Source organism: Castor canadensis, chromosome 7 (genome assembly GCF_047511655.1).
Source record: "Castor canadensis chromosome 7, mCasCan1.hap1v2, whole genome shotgun sequence".
NCBI lineage: Eukaryota > Metazoa > Chordata > Mammalia > Rodentia > Castoridae > Castor > Castor canadensis.
The window spans coordinates 15599974-15618569 of record NC_133392.1 but is presented as its reverse complement, the minus strand read 5'-3'; the positions used below and the strand labels follow the sequence as shown (position 1 = coordinate 15618569).

Genomic DNA, 18596 nt, shown 5'->3' with positions numbered 1-18596 from the left:
TTAATTAAAGAAATAAGTCATGTAAAACACTTAGCATAGTGCTTAGTCCATGTTATTCGATAGATGTCAGTTGATTTCATTATGAATGGGTTAAGTTTTGACATGACAAGTGTCTATCTCTTAAGCTAAAATTCTGAGAGAAAATCAGTAATAATGGATCCTCAAAATATATTTAAAGTATCAATTCTCAGTGACATATTTTAACATTTACATTGTTAACCTGGGAATAACAGAACTCTAACCACTATGATAATGAAAAGACTAGAACAGGGTTTCTCAAACTGGGCACTATTGTCAGGTTGGAATGGTGAAATTTTTGTTTTGGGGAGAAGTTGACTTGTATTTGTAGATGCCCTCTGAATGGCGACAACCAAAAATGTCTCCAGAATACTGTCAAATGTCTGATAGAGGGTGAAAACACTCCTGTTTGGACCAAAGGGAATCATGTAGGTTTCTTCAAATATATAAAGAAATTTTTAGCATATGGCAGACTGATTCAGTTTCACCCAGAAAACAGAAGCAGTGTCACACTATAAGTTAGCGTATTTTTGTAGTTTGACCTGACTGACAATGGAATGCAGTGACGTCATTCAGCATTCTCTCAGCTGATCACTGCCAGAATTGTACTGGGGATTTCTTTCCTGGGAGAGAACTTGAACTATATAACCTCTTAGATCCTTTTAAGTGATAAAATACTATCATTTTTGGCAGGCCTAAAGATACAGATTTGGAAATCTTTCCAACTGAGGTCACAGCTGAAAGTGTGGGAATAACAGCTTTCTCTTTGAGAGCAAGAATAAGCACAGTGTGGTGACATGAATTTTGGGAGACCCATAATTTAAAAGAAGGGATGTGGAATGTCACCCACCTTTGTTGATCCTATGTTGGGTCAGGGAGAATGAAGGAACCCCACCCACCAAAATATTCACAAGTGTTTCAGGGAGTGAATGGTTGCTATTTTTAAATCAGAAATGAGTCCATTGATAGATAAAAAACTAGTTTATTTAAGTTTTAGAAAGTTCTGGTTCTTCAATGGAAAAATTTCTGAGAAAAGTGCCCTCTAAAATGTTGACTGTTGTTTAAGCATTTTATTGGTATACAAACCAGAAACCATACTACAGACATTAAATGACTAGATTATTAAGAATTTTTTTTGCTTGAATTATTTACCAAGACAAATTGATTGCTTATATATGTTTTAATCTTCCATATGTTATTTTATTTATTAGGTATTTCAGATGTGTTTTAAATAAAATGATCATGCTTTATTGTTTTCCAGTTGTTTTTTATCCTTGTTGCTGGTGGCTGCTGTGGTGTGGAAGATCAAGCAGACTTGTTGGGCTTCTCGCCGGAGAGAGGTATAATAATCACTCATATTACCTAAAGGCTTGAGCAGATATGTGGGTCTACATCACCTAATTGACATGCTCCTTTCCATAGATTTTCAAGCCCATTTTACTTATCAATGTTGAACAATTTAGTATTTTTCAAATTTCAGAAAAGACTGCCACTGCCATTTTAATTCAGTATCTGTAGAAGAATTGGTTAGTTGCAGTTTTTTTAAAGTATTAGGATTTATAGTGAATACAAATATTAATTCTATTAAATAATTTGTGATACCTTTAGTTTAGGAATTTATCTGTGCTATAAGGACACAATTTATTTTTCATCAGTTTCTTTTGGAATTTAAAAGAAAATTCCAAGTGATAAATATTTACTTTGGGCTTTAGAAAAAAATTTTTGTTTCCTGGAATTTTATTATGGCATTCTTTTTTGTGGAGGAGTAATCAAAATCTTCTCCATTTTGTCATTAACTGATAATTCAACAATTATGGTTTAAGAGCATATCCATTTGATGTATCTCTGTACCAGAATTAATCATAATATTCCTTCTAATTCTAAAATTCATAAAAACAGCAATACTCTTACAAAATAACAGTTGATGGTATAAATATATTTGATAGGCATAGTTTCTGTATTTTATAGATATTAGATAATTGAAAGGCACAGAGAAACATAATAATCTGAGGGCCAAAATGTCTAATATATTATTGTTCTATACCTCACCTTATGAGAAAGCAAGTGTTTGCTTTTGTGAGTGCTCTATTATTATGCTCTATTAGTATTAACATTAGCATTCTAATTTCATATAATTAATATATTATTTGCCATTCATTTCCCAGTATATTTCTCTGTGTATAGTTTTCCACAGGCAAGAAGATAATTAAAGTATTTAAAAACAATCTAGAGTATTATAAGCTGTAGAATTAGTTATCCTAGTTTTCAAATAAGATAGGTATTTTTCAAATACCCATCAAAATTCAGTGTTTACTTATATTTTTAAGCTTGAGGTCCTCTCCCCACTAAATAAATAATTCATCTTAATCATCTCTACATATATGATTCTGTATATAGCCAGAGCAATATTGATTGGCTCTATAATAAAATTAATCCAATTGAAAAGGAGTTTATTAAAAATATACATATATATATATATATATATATATATATATATATATATATATATATATATATGTTTGACAGGAAGTGACTTCTGTGTGGAGGTTAGAGACCTTCTGGACATGCTAGATAATCTATTAGAGTAACATGATAGTCTTAGGAAGGAGAACAAGTAACTGTAGGCAGGCAGTAGGAAAGCTATCTGTGGAGTAGAGCAATGGACAATTTATGCCTCTAGCCAGTAGAGAAGTCAGGATCACTGGGGAACCTCTGTTCCTGCTGCATCCTGACAAGCACTGTTTAAATATCTGATCTCTAAATTTGTAAAATTCAGCTCTATAAATATGGTGTTGTAAAAAGATAAATGTATTTCTTTGTCATTAACTAGCATCTGAGTATGAGTATGTGGCTTATTTGAACTTTCTTATCTCTAAAAAGAAAGGTTTGTGGTAGATAAATAATTCCCAGTCTGGGAATTAGTTGGAAATCTAGAGTTAGAGGTCTAGAAATGTTTAGCTTTATTAGCTAAGTTTAGAAACAACACAAGTATTTAATATTTGAAAAACTAAGATGAATAGTCATCTATTTATTAAACTTTCATGCTTCTCAAAATACCAAATTTGTAGTAATGCTGTTTGTACATGTTAATCAGATGTTGTGGCAACCTGATATTACTTTAATTTTTGAAGTGTTAGAGTGAATTTATTTTTTATTTATAAGACAAAATCTTTAGTATCATTGCATCAGTAGTAATCTATGTTTGTAAATATTACTACATCCTCTGGATATTCACTTACTACAGTGACTTTCTTTTCAAAATTTCAAAATTCATCTATGAATGTTTGCAATTATACTACAATATAGGGTTAAATATTTTGAAAACTTTCCTCAAATTTAATTTTACTGAATTTCTTTACATGAAAAGTCCTAAATGTCTTAGAAACCATTTATGTTAATGTCAAAAGTAAAGATGACATTGACTTTGTTGACAACCAGAGATCTATTATTAGATAATAATTTTATATTATTGAAAGATTATTTCTGATTTTGGTTTTATAAGCCTCTAAGATTTTTAACCACACTCATAAACTAGAGATGTTTTTAAGTAATAATTTTTATGTTATTTAAAGATTATTTCTCATTTTGGTCTTTTGTGCCCCAGAGATTTCTAAACAGGCTAGTTGAGCTTATTGTAATAATCTTATTTACAGACAGCCTGTCCTTTTTTTGTCTCATCCTCTCCTTATTCAGTTTGAACTCTTAGATTAACTGTAATATTCCCTAAACTAAAAGGGCCTTGTACTTTCTGTTTATGTGAATATATTTCTCTCTCTCTGAAATACTAAGAAGTCACTTCTTATAAGGCCCAAAGAATACCCATAATTATCCACAATTAATAGAATGGCAGTTTATCTATAAAAGTCAATGAAAATTATTTATAAGGTGTTTCTTAGCATTTTTACAGTTTTGCAATAGCAAGTATAGTTCACGCTTTTCTAAATGTAAGGACTATTTAAACTGAAAATAATCTTTGGAAAGTTTTTAATTATATTGTGGTAATTCTACTAGACATACTGCTTTTTAACTATTTGAGGCTTTGGTTTCTTATTTTGTGGTATTATTTTAATATCACAGACCCATTATTAATGTTATTCCCTTTGAATGACTCACCTAAGAATTCTGAGTCTCTTAAAAAAAAAGAAACTACAGAGGACTTTGATTTTGATATTATCCCTAACTATATGAGCCCCAAACTTGTTTCTATGGTAACCCTATTAAAAATATGAATCTTTCTTTTGGCCTTGCTAATGAATGGAAACAATATGTTGATACTGGCCAGTAGAAATATAATATGCTAGAAAGATGAATTCACTATTATAGCTTGTGCTTCTTATACAGATACTGAAAACATTTAACTTCAATGGCACATTGAAGTTTAGTTAGTCATCACATTATTAAAATATTTGTTTGGAGTATCTTCAAATATTGTCATCCTTAATAGTCTTCATTTTTAAACCAAAATTTAAACTTCAATAGGTATCATAAGGAATAAACACATCAAGGTATTGTAATTATTCCTTGGAATGAATATCTTTTAAACATATAATAATAAAAATATCACAGATATGTTAGTAGTTGGAAACTTTTATTCTGTGTTAAATGCCTGAGATAAGACATTGTGCTTGAGCAATTGAACTTGTGTTCACAATGCTGCACTTTGCTATACATTTCACAATCCTTCAGCATAAAACCTAGGTTTGTATTTATCATTATCAACCTGAAACTTGAGTTAAAAATAATAAACTGAAACCCATATGGACGGTTCTAGTAGCTTTGAGTAACACAAACTATTTCCCTAGAGTCAGGTGTTTAGTTTTTTCCTTTACAAATGCTTCCATCGGCACAAAATCAGATAAGAATGCTATCATTTAGTTATACTATCTTATAATTATTAGTTGATGTTTAATGATAAGTAATGATACAGTATTCTAAGACGTGCTACATTCATGGTGAATGGATTTACATGTATGTACTATGAGTGCAGCCATGTTTTACATTTTGACACTCAGCTTATTTACAGAAAGAGGCCTGGACACAGAGATGATAGGAAAAATTAAAATTAATTGGTTAGGTACTACACCCATATTTGGTAGAATTTCTTGTTCCTTAAAAATCTGTATCTTGTATAATTTCTACACATTTTACTATATAGATAAAGCTTTCCATAAAAGACATGCTTTCCTATCCATTAGTTAATATTGCACTCAAACAAATATTGTTGCAACCAGTGGCCTCAGTGTCAACTTACTTTTGCTTATCATTTGCTTTTTATTGAGCTGCAACCTACAATGATTGCCATTGTATTAATTTTTCACTTTATTCTATAATAGTAGAAATTATAGATGTTTAGCATATCTATATTACCACATTTTAAACATGAACAAATATTCTTAAAATGAGTAATAAATCACATATATATGAGAAGCATAAGATTTGAAAGGTTCCTAATTCTTGCCTTTTGAACCTATTCTCAAAGATCATTTTATAAATTTAGTGCTTCCATTTTGCTTAACTCAACAAACTGTATTAATCTCATGCTCTATTCCAGAACTATTCATAAATACTAAAAACATAAAGGCAGGGACTCAGTTTTTCAGGAGTCTGTACCTTTAATACATATTCAATGGGAAGAGTGCACAAAGACACAAATGAATATATAAACATGCATACACAGAATTTATGGAAGCACCTGGATTTATATTAGTGTGTAACCTATCCATGGGGTATATGGCATAGAGTTATGGAAGAAAATGTAAACTGTTGCATAATTATATATACTTTTGATTTCTTTAAAAAATAGTAACAAAAAAACCCTTTGGAAGTCTTCTTACGATGCACAAAGTATGAGAAATTTGCCCCAAATGATCTTTTAAAAATTTTTCGTTATTATTTTACATTTAGACCTGCTTATTTAGATATGTTAAGAAGTAGACAATTGTATTGATTTTCTCTCAAGAAAGTTTAATCTGATTAACCATAAAATCTTCTATCTCACACACTCAAACAAATGTATCTAAATCTATGTCTGAAGAATATGTGTATGATAAGTTTTAAAGTTCAAATTTAATAGAACATCCTGTGTTTTTATTTGCTCATTCTGCCACGCCTATTTACCTGGAGTGGAAGGGTGGGCTCATTTCCTTAAAATCCAAGTGGAATGGGAGAGAAAAAGAACAGTTCTCCAAAGTTAAGTCTTAATTTGATTTCAAAACAAGGGGGAGTTACAATGGGTAGGCAATAAAAAAGATAAGCACTCTCTGTATTATCCATCAAAATTAAAATAAAAATGCTTTGACTCAATAATTAGATTTTTGAGGATATATCATAAAGATACATACTTTCCTACTTTTGTATAATCATACAGAGATATTTACACAAGGACTTTTATCTATAAGAACAGTTTAATATCATTAAAATATTCTTGAAGTAAATTTCATTTTCTTACATTGAGATATTATGTAACTAAAAATGAAGAATAAGACAGAGATGAGTTAATATAAAACAGCATGTTCCTTCATTCTACAAATTATTAAGCAACTATTGTTGCATTTTTCAGAAAATACAGGAGTAAGTCAAACAAAATCTCAACCTTCAAAAAGTTACTGATCTTAAAGTTTTATTATTAACTAGAAAGTGCATGATATAGTTTTGTGATAAGTTTGTATTTATGCAAACTACACACACACATACACACACACACACATACAATGTGCATGGAAATTTTTAAGAGAGTTACCAAGATTAACTCTAGGACTAGGTTGGATATTTAGTAAAGAATGGTGGCTGTTATTTCATAATTATAACACAAGCAAAAAATTAAATTATAGGCAAGTAAGTATGACTTTACGTTTTAGATTTAAAAACTTTAACAAATATAGTATTTAATTTTTACCCTGAATGATGTATGTTTCCCTTTTTCCTGTATGAGAAGTCAGGAGAAATGAATGCAATACTCAAAGCTTACAACTAGTAAATGGAGAAGCTATAATTTAAAACTGTGTCCAATTTCAAAACCCAAATTCAATGAACCATACAAAAAAATTCAAAGCTAACTTAAGTTTGAGCAAATTTGATTGGAAATAATAGTCTACGCATACTTGTACAAGAATGTCCATAGCAGCATTATTCATAATAGCCACAAAATGGAAATATTTCAAAGTCCATCAACTGATGAGTGGACCAACAAAATTTGTTATTCTTATAAATTGAACATTATTCTGCATTAAAAATGGCAAAGGAATGACATACAATGGAACAACCTTGAAATCAAGTAAACCTGTAGTGACAGAATCTAAATTCGTGGTAAATGAGTTTATTTTAGACATTTTTTGAAATGGCTCTTTGCATAAATTTTATTTTGAGAAAACTTGAGTATGAAATTTTATTTTGAAGATACGATCAGGTTTGTAAATGTATCCTCAGTTGAAACAATGAGAGAGAGATGACACATAGTGAGGCAGGAGAGACAGACATAGAGAGACACACAGAAAGATACACAGAGAGAGAAGGAAGGAGAAAGGAAGCAAGGAAAGAAGGAGGGAGAGGGATGAAGAAAAAGAGAAAAGAAGGAAAGAAAAAGGGCAAAGTAATTCATGGATGCTTAAAGGAAGGCATGCAGGTCTGAAAGGGGAGTGATTGGGAATAAGAACAGGATTTCCTTGGGGATGATGCAAATGTTCTAAAATTAGACTGTGGTGACTTACTGCAGATTATGAATAAAGTAAGTATTATTTAATTGTACACTCTAAATGGGCGAGTTGTATACTGAATGAATAATGTCTCAGTATACTCCTACAAAGATAAGAGAGAGACAGAGGCAATGAGTGACACAGAGAGACAATAGGAGGAAGGAGCGGGGACCTAAAGTAAGTGTTCTCAACTCTTCAAAGGTATTTACATGCTTCAACACAGCTTTTGCACCTTTTGAGTTTATTGTATCGGTGCAATCTACATTCACGCCTTCTGTTGTGGGGAACCTATTATTTTCATGCTCCAAAGCTACAACCCTTCCACTTCCCAACATAGCTGCCAGGATCTTCTAGAGAATGCACCCATTACAGCTAGTTTTACTTAAATTAAAAAGTCACAATTTTAGTGTTTTGTAATGTAAGTAGAGTATTAAATAACAGTACAGCCTAACAAGTAAGTTAAGTCTTATTCTTGAAGTCTGATATAGCAGATCCTCATGTACCATCATTGATGTGAAAAACATACACAAAGTAAAACATTTAAAGTTAAAGCCATTTTTGTTTTTATTTAAATCTTTTAGATGACAAATGACTAGCATGCTCTGGGTCTTACATCTAGATACTTGGTTAGAAAACTGGGCTTGATGTTCCAGGCAGAGGCACAAAGACTTCAAGTTCAGGCCATCCTGGGCTATATGGCAAGACCCTGTCTCAAAAAATCAAAACCAGCCAGATGCGGTGGCTGAAGCCTGTAATCCTTGCTACTTGGAAGCAGAGATTGGGAGGATAGAGGTCTCAGGCAGATCTAGGCAAATGTTCATGAAACCTTATCTCATCCAATAAAAGCTAGGTGTGAAGACACATGCCTATCATTCCAGCCAGGCAGGAAGCATAAATAGAAGTATTACTGTTTGGGTCAGCCTGAGCCTAAGTGTGAGACCCTATGTCAGAAATAACCAAAGCACAGATATGGGCTGGAGGAGTGCCTCAAATGGTAGATAGAGTGCCTGGGAAGTGCAAGGTTTTAAGTTCAAACCCCAGTACTGTCAAAAAAGTTTTTAAAAGAACAACAAAGAAAGTAAATAAATAAGTAGGTAGTAAAGGAAGAGTCTCTCTAAATCTGAATTTGCATTGCTTTTGCTAAAATAATATGTTCATAGGAACAATACTGTATGTTTATTTGTATTGCAAAAATTATGGAATGATATTAATTGAGTTTCTTTGCATTTATTAATACTGGATTTGACACATAAAAAGTTGAGTATATAGGTGATAATGTTTCCAGCATTGTATACTAACTGTCCATATTCTGTAAATTGCTGCTTGAAATAAATAATTGGGTGATAGCTTTAAAAATTAAAATAATTAAGCCAAAATTTTCACATCTGTATTGTGTGTCCATTCTTCCATCTACTTTCACCCTTAATGTAGAATTTCTTTGCTAGGTAAATACTGTTAACACATAGCCATTTTTATACACACATTTAAACTTAATGTAAAATTAAGCAAAGTATATTGTTATATAAGCTAAATTTTCTTCTCATTGTGAACTTTCAAAATATATTCTACTGGTTTTAATTTAAGAAAAATTGCTTCCAACAAAATTATACTATGACTTGAACACAGCTGTTAGAATATTTTGCTTATTAATTTTCCCAAAATAACTTTACATACCTTATAGTATTCAGATATCTTAATCACTTACTTTGTATTTTTATTTCAGAATAAAAGTGCTTTTCTATAATACCAGCATCCTAAAAAATTGGTTTTCACAGTAGTCCAGCCATGTTAGTTAGGGCCATGAAAATAGGTAATATTTTGAAAGATTCAGATGTTGTATACAAACTCCATCACTAGGAGTGATTCTCAACCAAAGAGGACAGTTTAAAATCATACAATTTGGGAAAAAAAAACCCTCTGTACTTTAACCAATATTTCAAACAACGGCAATAATCAAAGCTTGATGATTATTCTTTTTTTTTTTGGTGAAGTACTAGAAATTGAACTCAGGACTCATGACACTGTACCTTGTGCTTGATAGGCAAGTACTCTACCACTTGAGCAGTACTTCCAGCTCTTTTTCCTGTAGTTATTTTTCTGATAGGTTCTCATGACTTTTTGACAGGCCAGCCTTGGACCTTGATCCTCCTATCTCTGTCTCCCACATCGCCAGGATTACAGATATGTTCCACCACACCTGACCAACTCTTTGAGATAATCTCACTAACTTTTGTTTTTGCCTGTGCTGGATTTGTATGACAATCCTCCTATCTCTGTCTCCCACCTAGCTGGACTTACAGGCACGAGCCATCACTCCCTGCTAAAGCCTGCCAAAGCTTTATTTGTTGTTTCTCATTCCACTCAGAATGATTTCGTTTGGGTAATTTGTTCTTGCTCCTTGAGTAGCTAGTGATGAGGATGATTTTTTCCACCTCATATCTCTTTTTTTCTAGACATGTTTTCCATTTCTTTGGCAATTTGGTATCATAAAAATTTATTCTAGTGATAGAAGAGATTTCTAGAAGTAATTCTACCCTTTATCAGTAACAAACATGGGCAGTTTGCAGTCAAATCAAGTGTAATTTTTACACCATTTACTTGTTTTTTATATCTGTTTTAGTAAGTAATATATCTGTGTGCTTCAAAATTAAAAATTTACACCCCTGTTGCCAGTCATTCAATATTCTTCTCCTTATAGGTAACTGGTATTGTCAATATTTTGGTGTTTTCTTCTGGAGCTAGTGAATACATACATGAACAATGTTTACATACTGTCTTTTTCTACATTTTGTTTTTGCTAATAGTGGCATACTATTTATATCTTATTTTATAGACTTCTGCAGTTAACTTCAAATTCTAATAAATTACTATATTTTAAATTATTTAACCTTAAAAATGTTATACATGTATTGATGAGGTATCTATACAAACTAGTACTTTCATGATACCTCACATTTTGACCATTTTATATCCTGCTTCTCTTACTTCTTATTTCCACAATGGAATGAAGGATGTAGAATATTTTTTAGAGAGTTGTGTGAGAATTCCAGGATTGTTACCTGCTATTTAATTTAAAATTTAAAAACCATACCAGTAGAGTACCTCTCAAAAACTACATGGGTCTTACTCAAGTTTATAGTAATAATGCAAGGAAAATGACTGAGAATTTCAATAAGAAATTTTGGACACAGCATGCTAAGTTATAATCTTAGAGAGCTAAATCAAATGTTGGTAAATTACTTTAAACCATTAAAATATGAAAATAAATGGAACATGATACAATTTAGCTTTGCTTTTTCCTTATTTAATTGAAGTGTATGTGTGTGTGTGTGTGTGTGCTTTAAATGTTGGTTTAGAAAAGTTACATAACAGTATGTCATTGTATTGTGCATTTATAAATTTTTACTGCATCATCATATTAGAGAATGGTACTGACTTAGGCTACTCAGTGATGGTCTCCTACCAGACATTTAGAATAATTAGTATTTACTATATTGCATTTAATTCCTGGCTTTCAGAGTTGGTTACAATGACTTTGAAGCAGAAACTCTCCAATTGCTAATACTTTAAAGTGCAATAGCACCCATATTTAAAGTTCACAATGGTCAGTATTTTCTAGCAATGTATGAAAATCATAACTGAAAACGTAAAAGTCACCACATTTTAAAATTTCCTTAACTTTTTATTTTTGATCAAATTATTCTAATACTGTAAAAGTATATTTTTTTCTTAAAAATGCAAAGTTATCACAGTTAATTTCCTAAACATGTTTGCAAGATCCTATGTCTGTTTCTTTAAAAGTTCTTTGGTAAAAATATTAACTTCTTATTTCTCCTTAAAGTCATCCTGAAGTACTGATATTGTGGACTCCACTGAAGTCTATAATTGGAACATTATGTTTGACTTTCAAAAAACATACATAATTGTTTAAACAATTCTGTATAAGGCCCATGATTTTCTAATCAAAGTAAGAAATACACTATTCTTAGGAGCTGGTTTTGTACTGTGTCACTTAATATGAAACATTTATCTCAAATAGATGTGGACAATTTATTATTACTTTCTGAATAGTTATTTGCCTAGCAGATGAGCTAACATAAATTAAGCAGTAAATCAGTTTTTCTTGCTTTAGATAATTACTGATTTACATATGACCTTTGGCTATTCTTTTATCTTAGGGTATTGATATAAGTTGTATAAAATTGTTTTCTATATAGAAAGTGCTTTGAAATGCGAAATCTAACTAAAATGCATTATTATTTTAGGACAGTTGTGTTGCTAAATGATACTATTGAGATTCCTGTGAATATTTGAGGAGTCTGAACAGAATATGTAAGGAAGATAAGTTATAACCTCTATGGACTGCTCTAAGTTTTTTATTTGTCAGTTGAAACAAATGAAACTGCCGAAGTACTTGGAACACTACATTTTTTTTGTTACACAAACTACTTAAAAATAATGCTACTGTTACTGTCTTATACTACCTGGTGTAATTAGGCTACCTAGCTCTTTGTTTTAAGGAAAATATTAAAAATGGAAGTTTATAAGATATATTAAGGTTAGTAGGTGGTTAATTGTGGCTGTAGTTATTCTACCTGGAGCTTTAAACACAGATCTCAGGAAGCCGCCCAAGAACTCTGGAGACTTTGCATTTACAACAGGTCAAAGGCACAGTCATTGGTGAGTCATTCTCCCAGTTATAGGCACCTGAAATCCAGTTTGGAGAAACATGGCAAATGGTGTATCTGTTTGTCCACCAGTCATACTAAAAGTATTTATCAAGAATCTCTTACTTAGCACACATTTTTATCAGCTACCTAATACTGGGTAAATAACTCTGATGCATTTAGTTTCAAAACTGAAAGTTCAGTAAATTTGCAGAGAATATTGTTTAGCATCTTGTATATGGAAAATTATGATGGATATTATCTAGAATATTAATATCTTAGATCACTGCTGAGTAGTGTGTATATTTCACTAATTATAGTTAGTGCAGTTTTACATCACAATCCTGTTTATTTAATATGTGTGGTAAAAATGAACTCTTATGTTTTAATTTTTTTGAGGCACAGTGGATTATTTTTTTCCAGATGAAAACATATCTCTTTTACCCTGGAGAATAATTCAGAATTAGGATTAATCTAAAGAAGTTTATTTTCCTTCCAATTTTGTGGGTTCTATTTTATCAAGAAAATTTTATATTAAAGTGCATATGAGATAATGCAATCAAGGATGCCATACCCACCAACAGTCCACTAAAAGATTAAGAATTGGTAAAATTCACTCATTTGCTGACTCTGTTGATGGTTTTAGTCTATTTTTAATACAAAATTTTAATCTCACACTGGTTCAAATTCTATTTTAAGGTGTTATTTTAGACCAATGCATGAACATATTTTCCTTATTTTATTAAAACATACTCATTTTTATGTCTCCTAATTAGCAAATTACCTGCTCATTAGTGAACAAGGAAGTTTTTTAGTAACAGTTGGTTTAATTAGGATGGTGAAAACCAAATAAACTCTCCAGGAAATGCTGGCAAGGAGAAAAGTACATAATAAGTAGCAATCACAATGCCTGTGGTCCCTTTCTGTTTAACTTTTATAAAAAACTTTTTAGTCTATTTAGTGGCAGCTTGAGTATTATCATCCTTTATCTAGTTGTTACTCTACTTAATATGCCTCGTTATTGTGCTTGGAATTACTTTTTATTTTTGTTAAGATAAATGTTTGTCAGATTTCAAATGAAGGTGACTTTGATACTGAAAGCTGGCAGTTAATGATAACAGTGAAATAACTTTTTATGAATGTGGGTACATAGGATCACGTCTGGCAGAGGTTATTGTCATACATAGTAAGTGGCCAGTACACTTTATACAGGCTGTTAAATCCTGGTGATATGTGCTATTTCAGCTAGAAGAAAAAGAGGATATTGTAAGTCCTTTCTCAATATTAAATTTCATAAAAAACAGAGTAAGTTCTAATTGGCTTCATTTTTTTAATATGAAAAATTTAATATTGGAAGTGAATTTAATAATCTGCATACAATAGTGCTAAAAAATAAGTCATATCCATTGAAGATAGACTGTCCAGTTACTAAAGTCATGTTTTAGTTCTTTGTTTGATTAAATATTTCAAATGCTAGCAAATATCACTTTGGTATCAATATTTTAGGTAAGCATAAATGTTCATATTTACAGAGACTGAATATTACCCTAAATTTCTTTGCAAAAATTTAGATTCTAAATATAAAGATCTCAGGACATTGTCAATGCTTGGACAAAATTTGGGATTTATGATAATAAGAATAGGAGGTCCTGAATAAAAAGAAAATATGGATTCTTTTGAACAAGGTTTACTGAAACAAATTTATCAGGTTTTATTTTGAATATAATTTTAAAAATAAATAATGCATTCACATAAATCAAAGTTAAACTAAATAAAATGTTTAAATTGAAAAGTTTCAAATCTATCCATAACTTCCTTAACTACTTCACCCCCTGCTCCCACAGGTAAACACTTATGTGTCCTTCCATATTTCCTCTGTGCAAATATCAGCAAATACTAATATGCAATCCTATTTATCATTTATCATACAAAATAATATATTTAATATTTCATTAATCTTGAGACATCAAGCAGTATAATGCACAACATTTTATGTACCATCAGCAAAAAAAAATTAGCAATTAAACATTGACATGACATTAATTACACAGTGCATTGCAATGTCAAAAATATTAAAACATGAAAAAAACTCTCATCCTAGGATTGGATAAATATGGTATGTATGTTGTGCTGAACATTGCACTTGTTGCTTGTCAATCAATATAACCTGTAGACCTTTTTCCTTTATTTATAGGTTCATTGTTTTTCATTGTATGATTGTACTCTAATTTATTTAACCCCTGTAAACGGACACTTGCTCCATTGGTTTTCAGTCTTTGAAACTTTATGCATAGTCCATTTTGCATTTGCGCAGATGTAGTTATATGTTATATTTAAAATGCGGTTGCTGACTTAATGGAAGTCATATTTATAATTTTCTTACTACCAGATTTCCCTTCTGGGGATTTTACCACTTTTTCATTCCACCAACTGCTTGAATACATATTGTCAAACTTTGGAGTTTTGCCAATCAGAAGAAAGAATGGTGTTTCAGAGTGCTTCTAATTTGCACATCTTAAAACATATATAAGGTCAGGAGTGTTTTTCAGTGTTCAAGGGGTTTATTTTTCTTTTTCATTAAACTACGTAAGTCTTTTGCCCATTTTTTTCTGATAGATTGTTGATCATTTTATTTTTTATTTCTAGAAATTCTGTTTCTGGAGAATAGTTTTTTGTGCATGGTATGAGTTGTATTTTTCCAGTTTGCCATTTGATTCTTCATCTGTTTTTTAGCATTGTTTTTGCAGTTTGCCATAACAAAATAACATGATCTGGGTAGCTTATAAATAATCAAAACTTACTTTACACAATTCCAGAGGCTGGGAAGTCTAAGATCAGGAAGACCCCAGCAAATTCTGTACCTGGTCAGGACTTATTTTTGATCATATATAGAGGTAAAACCTACAGTAGATTTAGGCAGGGCATTATATGACATGATATATTTTTCAAATGTTGCTCTGTACTCAAGTTGATGTATGTATTCAACACAATCTATATCAGAATGCCAGCACACATTTTGTAGAAATTGGCAAATGGATAGTAAAATCTACATCAAAATGCACAGTACTCAAAATAGCCAAAACAACTTGCCAAAAAGAGGAATGTTGAAGGACATACACTTACTAACTTCAGAGTTTACCATTGAGATAGTGTGGTGTAAGCATAATGATAAACACAAATCAATGGAATAGGATTGGGAGTTGAAAATAAAACCCTCAGACTATGGTCCCTTTGACAATGGCAACATGACAATTTACTGGGGGTAAATGTCTTCTCAACATACTGTGCGGATACAGCTATACCTCAGATGCCAAAGGGTGAATTTGGATCCCTACTGCACATTATACACAAAGTCAATTCAGGATGAATCGTGACCATATATATATATATGTATATATGGAGATACTCATGTATACATACATATATATATGAGTTAAGCCTATACAAAACTCTTTGAACACAACATAGAAATAAACCTTCATAATTTGGGGTAAGGCAATGATTTTTACATGTATCCCCAGAAATATTGGTGCAAAAGAGAAAATTGATAATTTTAACTTCATCAAAAATCACTCATATTTAAAAAGACACCATCAAGTAAATGAAAAGACAAGCCAAAGAATGGGGGAGAATATTTTCAAATCACATATAGGTTAAAGTATTAGAGTCCAGAATGTATAAAGAACTTTTACAATTCCATAAGATAACCCAATTTAAAAACTGGCAAAGATTTAGGATAGACATTTCTTCAAACAATACACATATGTGGCCAGTCACTACATGAAAAAATGCTCAACTTCAGTGCCATTAGGGAAATGCAAGTTAAAACCACAAGAGACTTGGGTGCAGGGTCCTTTAATTTTGTGGATACAGAGTTTCTGTTTGATAATAAATATTGAGAATAGTATTGGTGTCTATACAATGTGTGAATATAATTAATGCCATTGAATTGTACAGTTAAAATGATTAAAAATTTTATAAAACACCACAGTAAAATAAAAAATGTAAGCAAGGCACCAGTTCAAACCAAGCCCTGATGGCTTACATCTATAATCCCAGCAATTTGGGTAGCTGAGATCCGGAGGATTGTGAGTCAAGCCCAGCCAGGCAAAAAGACTTCTGAGACTCCATCTCAAAGGAAAAAAGTTGGGCTTGATGGCGTTCTTCTGTCCTCCTAGCTATTACAGGAGGTAAAAAAGAGGAGGATCACGGTCCAGGTCAGCATCGGCAAAAAGCAAAATCCTATCTCCAAAATAACCAGGGCAAAAAAGTCTGGAGGCAAGGCTCAAGTGGTAGAGCACCTGCCAGGAAACATGAAGCACTGAGTTCAAACCTCAGTAGTGAAAAACAAAACAAGGATATAATCAAAGTATCTTATATACATCTGTGAAAATGTCACAGTGAAACCCACTATTCTGTATAATTTGTATGTACTAATAAAAAGAGATTATAGACAACAAAAGAAAAAACAAAAAGTAGACATCAAAAGAAGCAACTTTGTATTCACTAGGAAAACTGCAGTCAAAAAGACAGAGAGTAGCACATATTGGTTAGAATGTAACAAATTGGAGCCTAATAACTGTTAATGAAAGTATGAAATGTTACGGCCATTTGGAGAGGTTTTTCAGGTTCTCAAAATGTAAAACAGACTTACCAAATGATCCAGAAATTCCAGTCCTAGCTATTTCCCAATGGAAAACATTGCTCTAGCATTCATTCACAGCAGCATTATTCACAATAGCAGAAAGTGGAAACAATATAAACATGAATGCAGCCAAACACAAAATACCCTGTATAGTGTGATTTCTAACATATAAAATGGGCAGAAAACACAAAGAGATATAGACTACCTTAGGACAATGTTAGGCTGAGGAATGACTATGAATAAGTGAGATGGTGCTATTTTAATGTAATAGAAATGTTCTAAAATCAGATTGTGTGATGATGGTCACACAACTCTCAATAAACTAAAATTCATTGAAATGTGCATTATGGTGAATTTTATACTACATATATATATGTGTGTGTGTGTATATATATATATATATATATATATATACACACACACACATACATACACACACACACACACACATAGTGTATTGCCATAAATTGTTAAAGTAAAAGAAAGTCCAATAGTTGTGGCTTCAGTGTGGAGAATGTACGGGAATAAAAGCAGAGGTGGGAAGCTCAATTTGGAAGCTAGAGTGGTAATTCACTTAAGAGATGATATTGGCTTGAACTTGATGAGTGGTAATGGAGATGGAGAGAGAGTGTCACATTTAGGGTTTTTTAATAGGTAGGTTATATAATCCTTGCTGATAGATCAAATATATTAGGTGAGATAGAGAGACTGCTTCTCAGTAACCTAGGAGGGTTTTGCCTTTAACAACTGGGTACATGGTGATAGCATAACCTGAAACTGAGGGGGAGAGTATAAATGAGGAAGGGAGTTAGGGAGCAATCAGCAACACTGTGTGGTCTCCTTATTTTGAATTGCCTAAAAGATACTCAAAGGGAGAAAGTTCATATAGGCAGTTGAACCTAAAGAGAGTTGGATACACAGGTCTGGGTTTCCAGAGAGAGACCTGGGCTGAATACATAAATTTGCTAATTACTGCCATAAAATGATATTAAGGCCTAAGACTAGATGATTGTTAAATGCTCTTTGTTCTCAGAGTAAAGGTCACAATGTCCTTGGAGAGCCCACAACTGGGTGAGCAACCTAAGTGGGTATACACAAAATGCCAAGTTCCACCACTAGGTGGAGGCAAATGGTTAGAATCGACCTCACCAAAGAGCACCATTTGAATGAGTAGGCTTTTGCTGGATGGAGAAATTGATTAGGATCTTATTAAATGTTAACATTTGTACAGGAAATGCCATCGAAGAATAATGACAGATGTGACAGTACCCATTTCTTTCAAAACATTGAATAACCAAATGTGGGTTGAAGCCTTAGAGATAATCCAGTGTCTGAAGGTAGGAGAACTTGTGACAGGAAAGGAAACCCCAGAGTTTGGTGAGTTCTAAGTAGTCCATTCTTCAGGAAATGGTTAACACAGAGTCCATACAAAATCCCAATCCCATTTCCCTTACTTTTGATAAGAAGCAAAGTACCAACCAAAATAGGTTCCTTCAAATTTACTTTACCTGTGTTTATAAATTTCTATCAATATAGTAGCTGTTAACTACCAAAAGTGATTATCAGCAAAGCTAT

General features: G+C 31.9%; 1 protein-coding gene across 1 annotated transcript in view; it reads left to right on the top strand.

The window, feature by feature from the left end:
* Positions 1–18596, top strand: part of Atrnl1 (attractin like 1) — a 744833-nt gene that overhangs the window by 354988 nt on the left and 371249 nt on the right. Inside the window, exon 26 of the mRNA XM_074078234.1 lies at positions 1280–1358. Within this exon, the coding sequence (XP_073934335.1) occupies positions 1280–1358 (79 nt within the window). The remainder of the gene's footprint in view (positions 1–1279; positions 1359–18596) is intronic.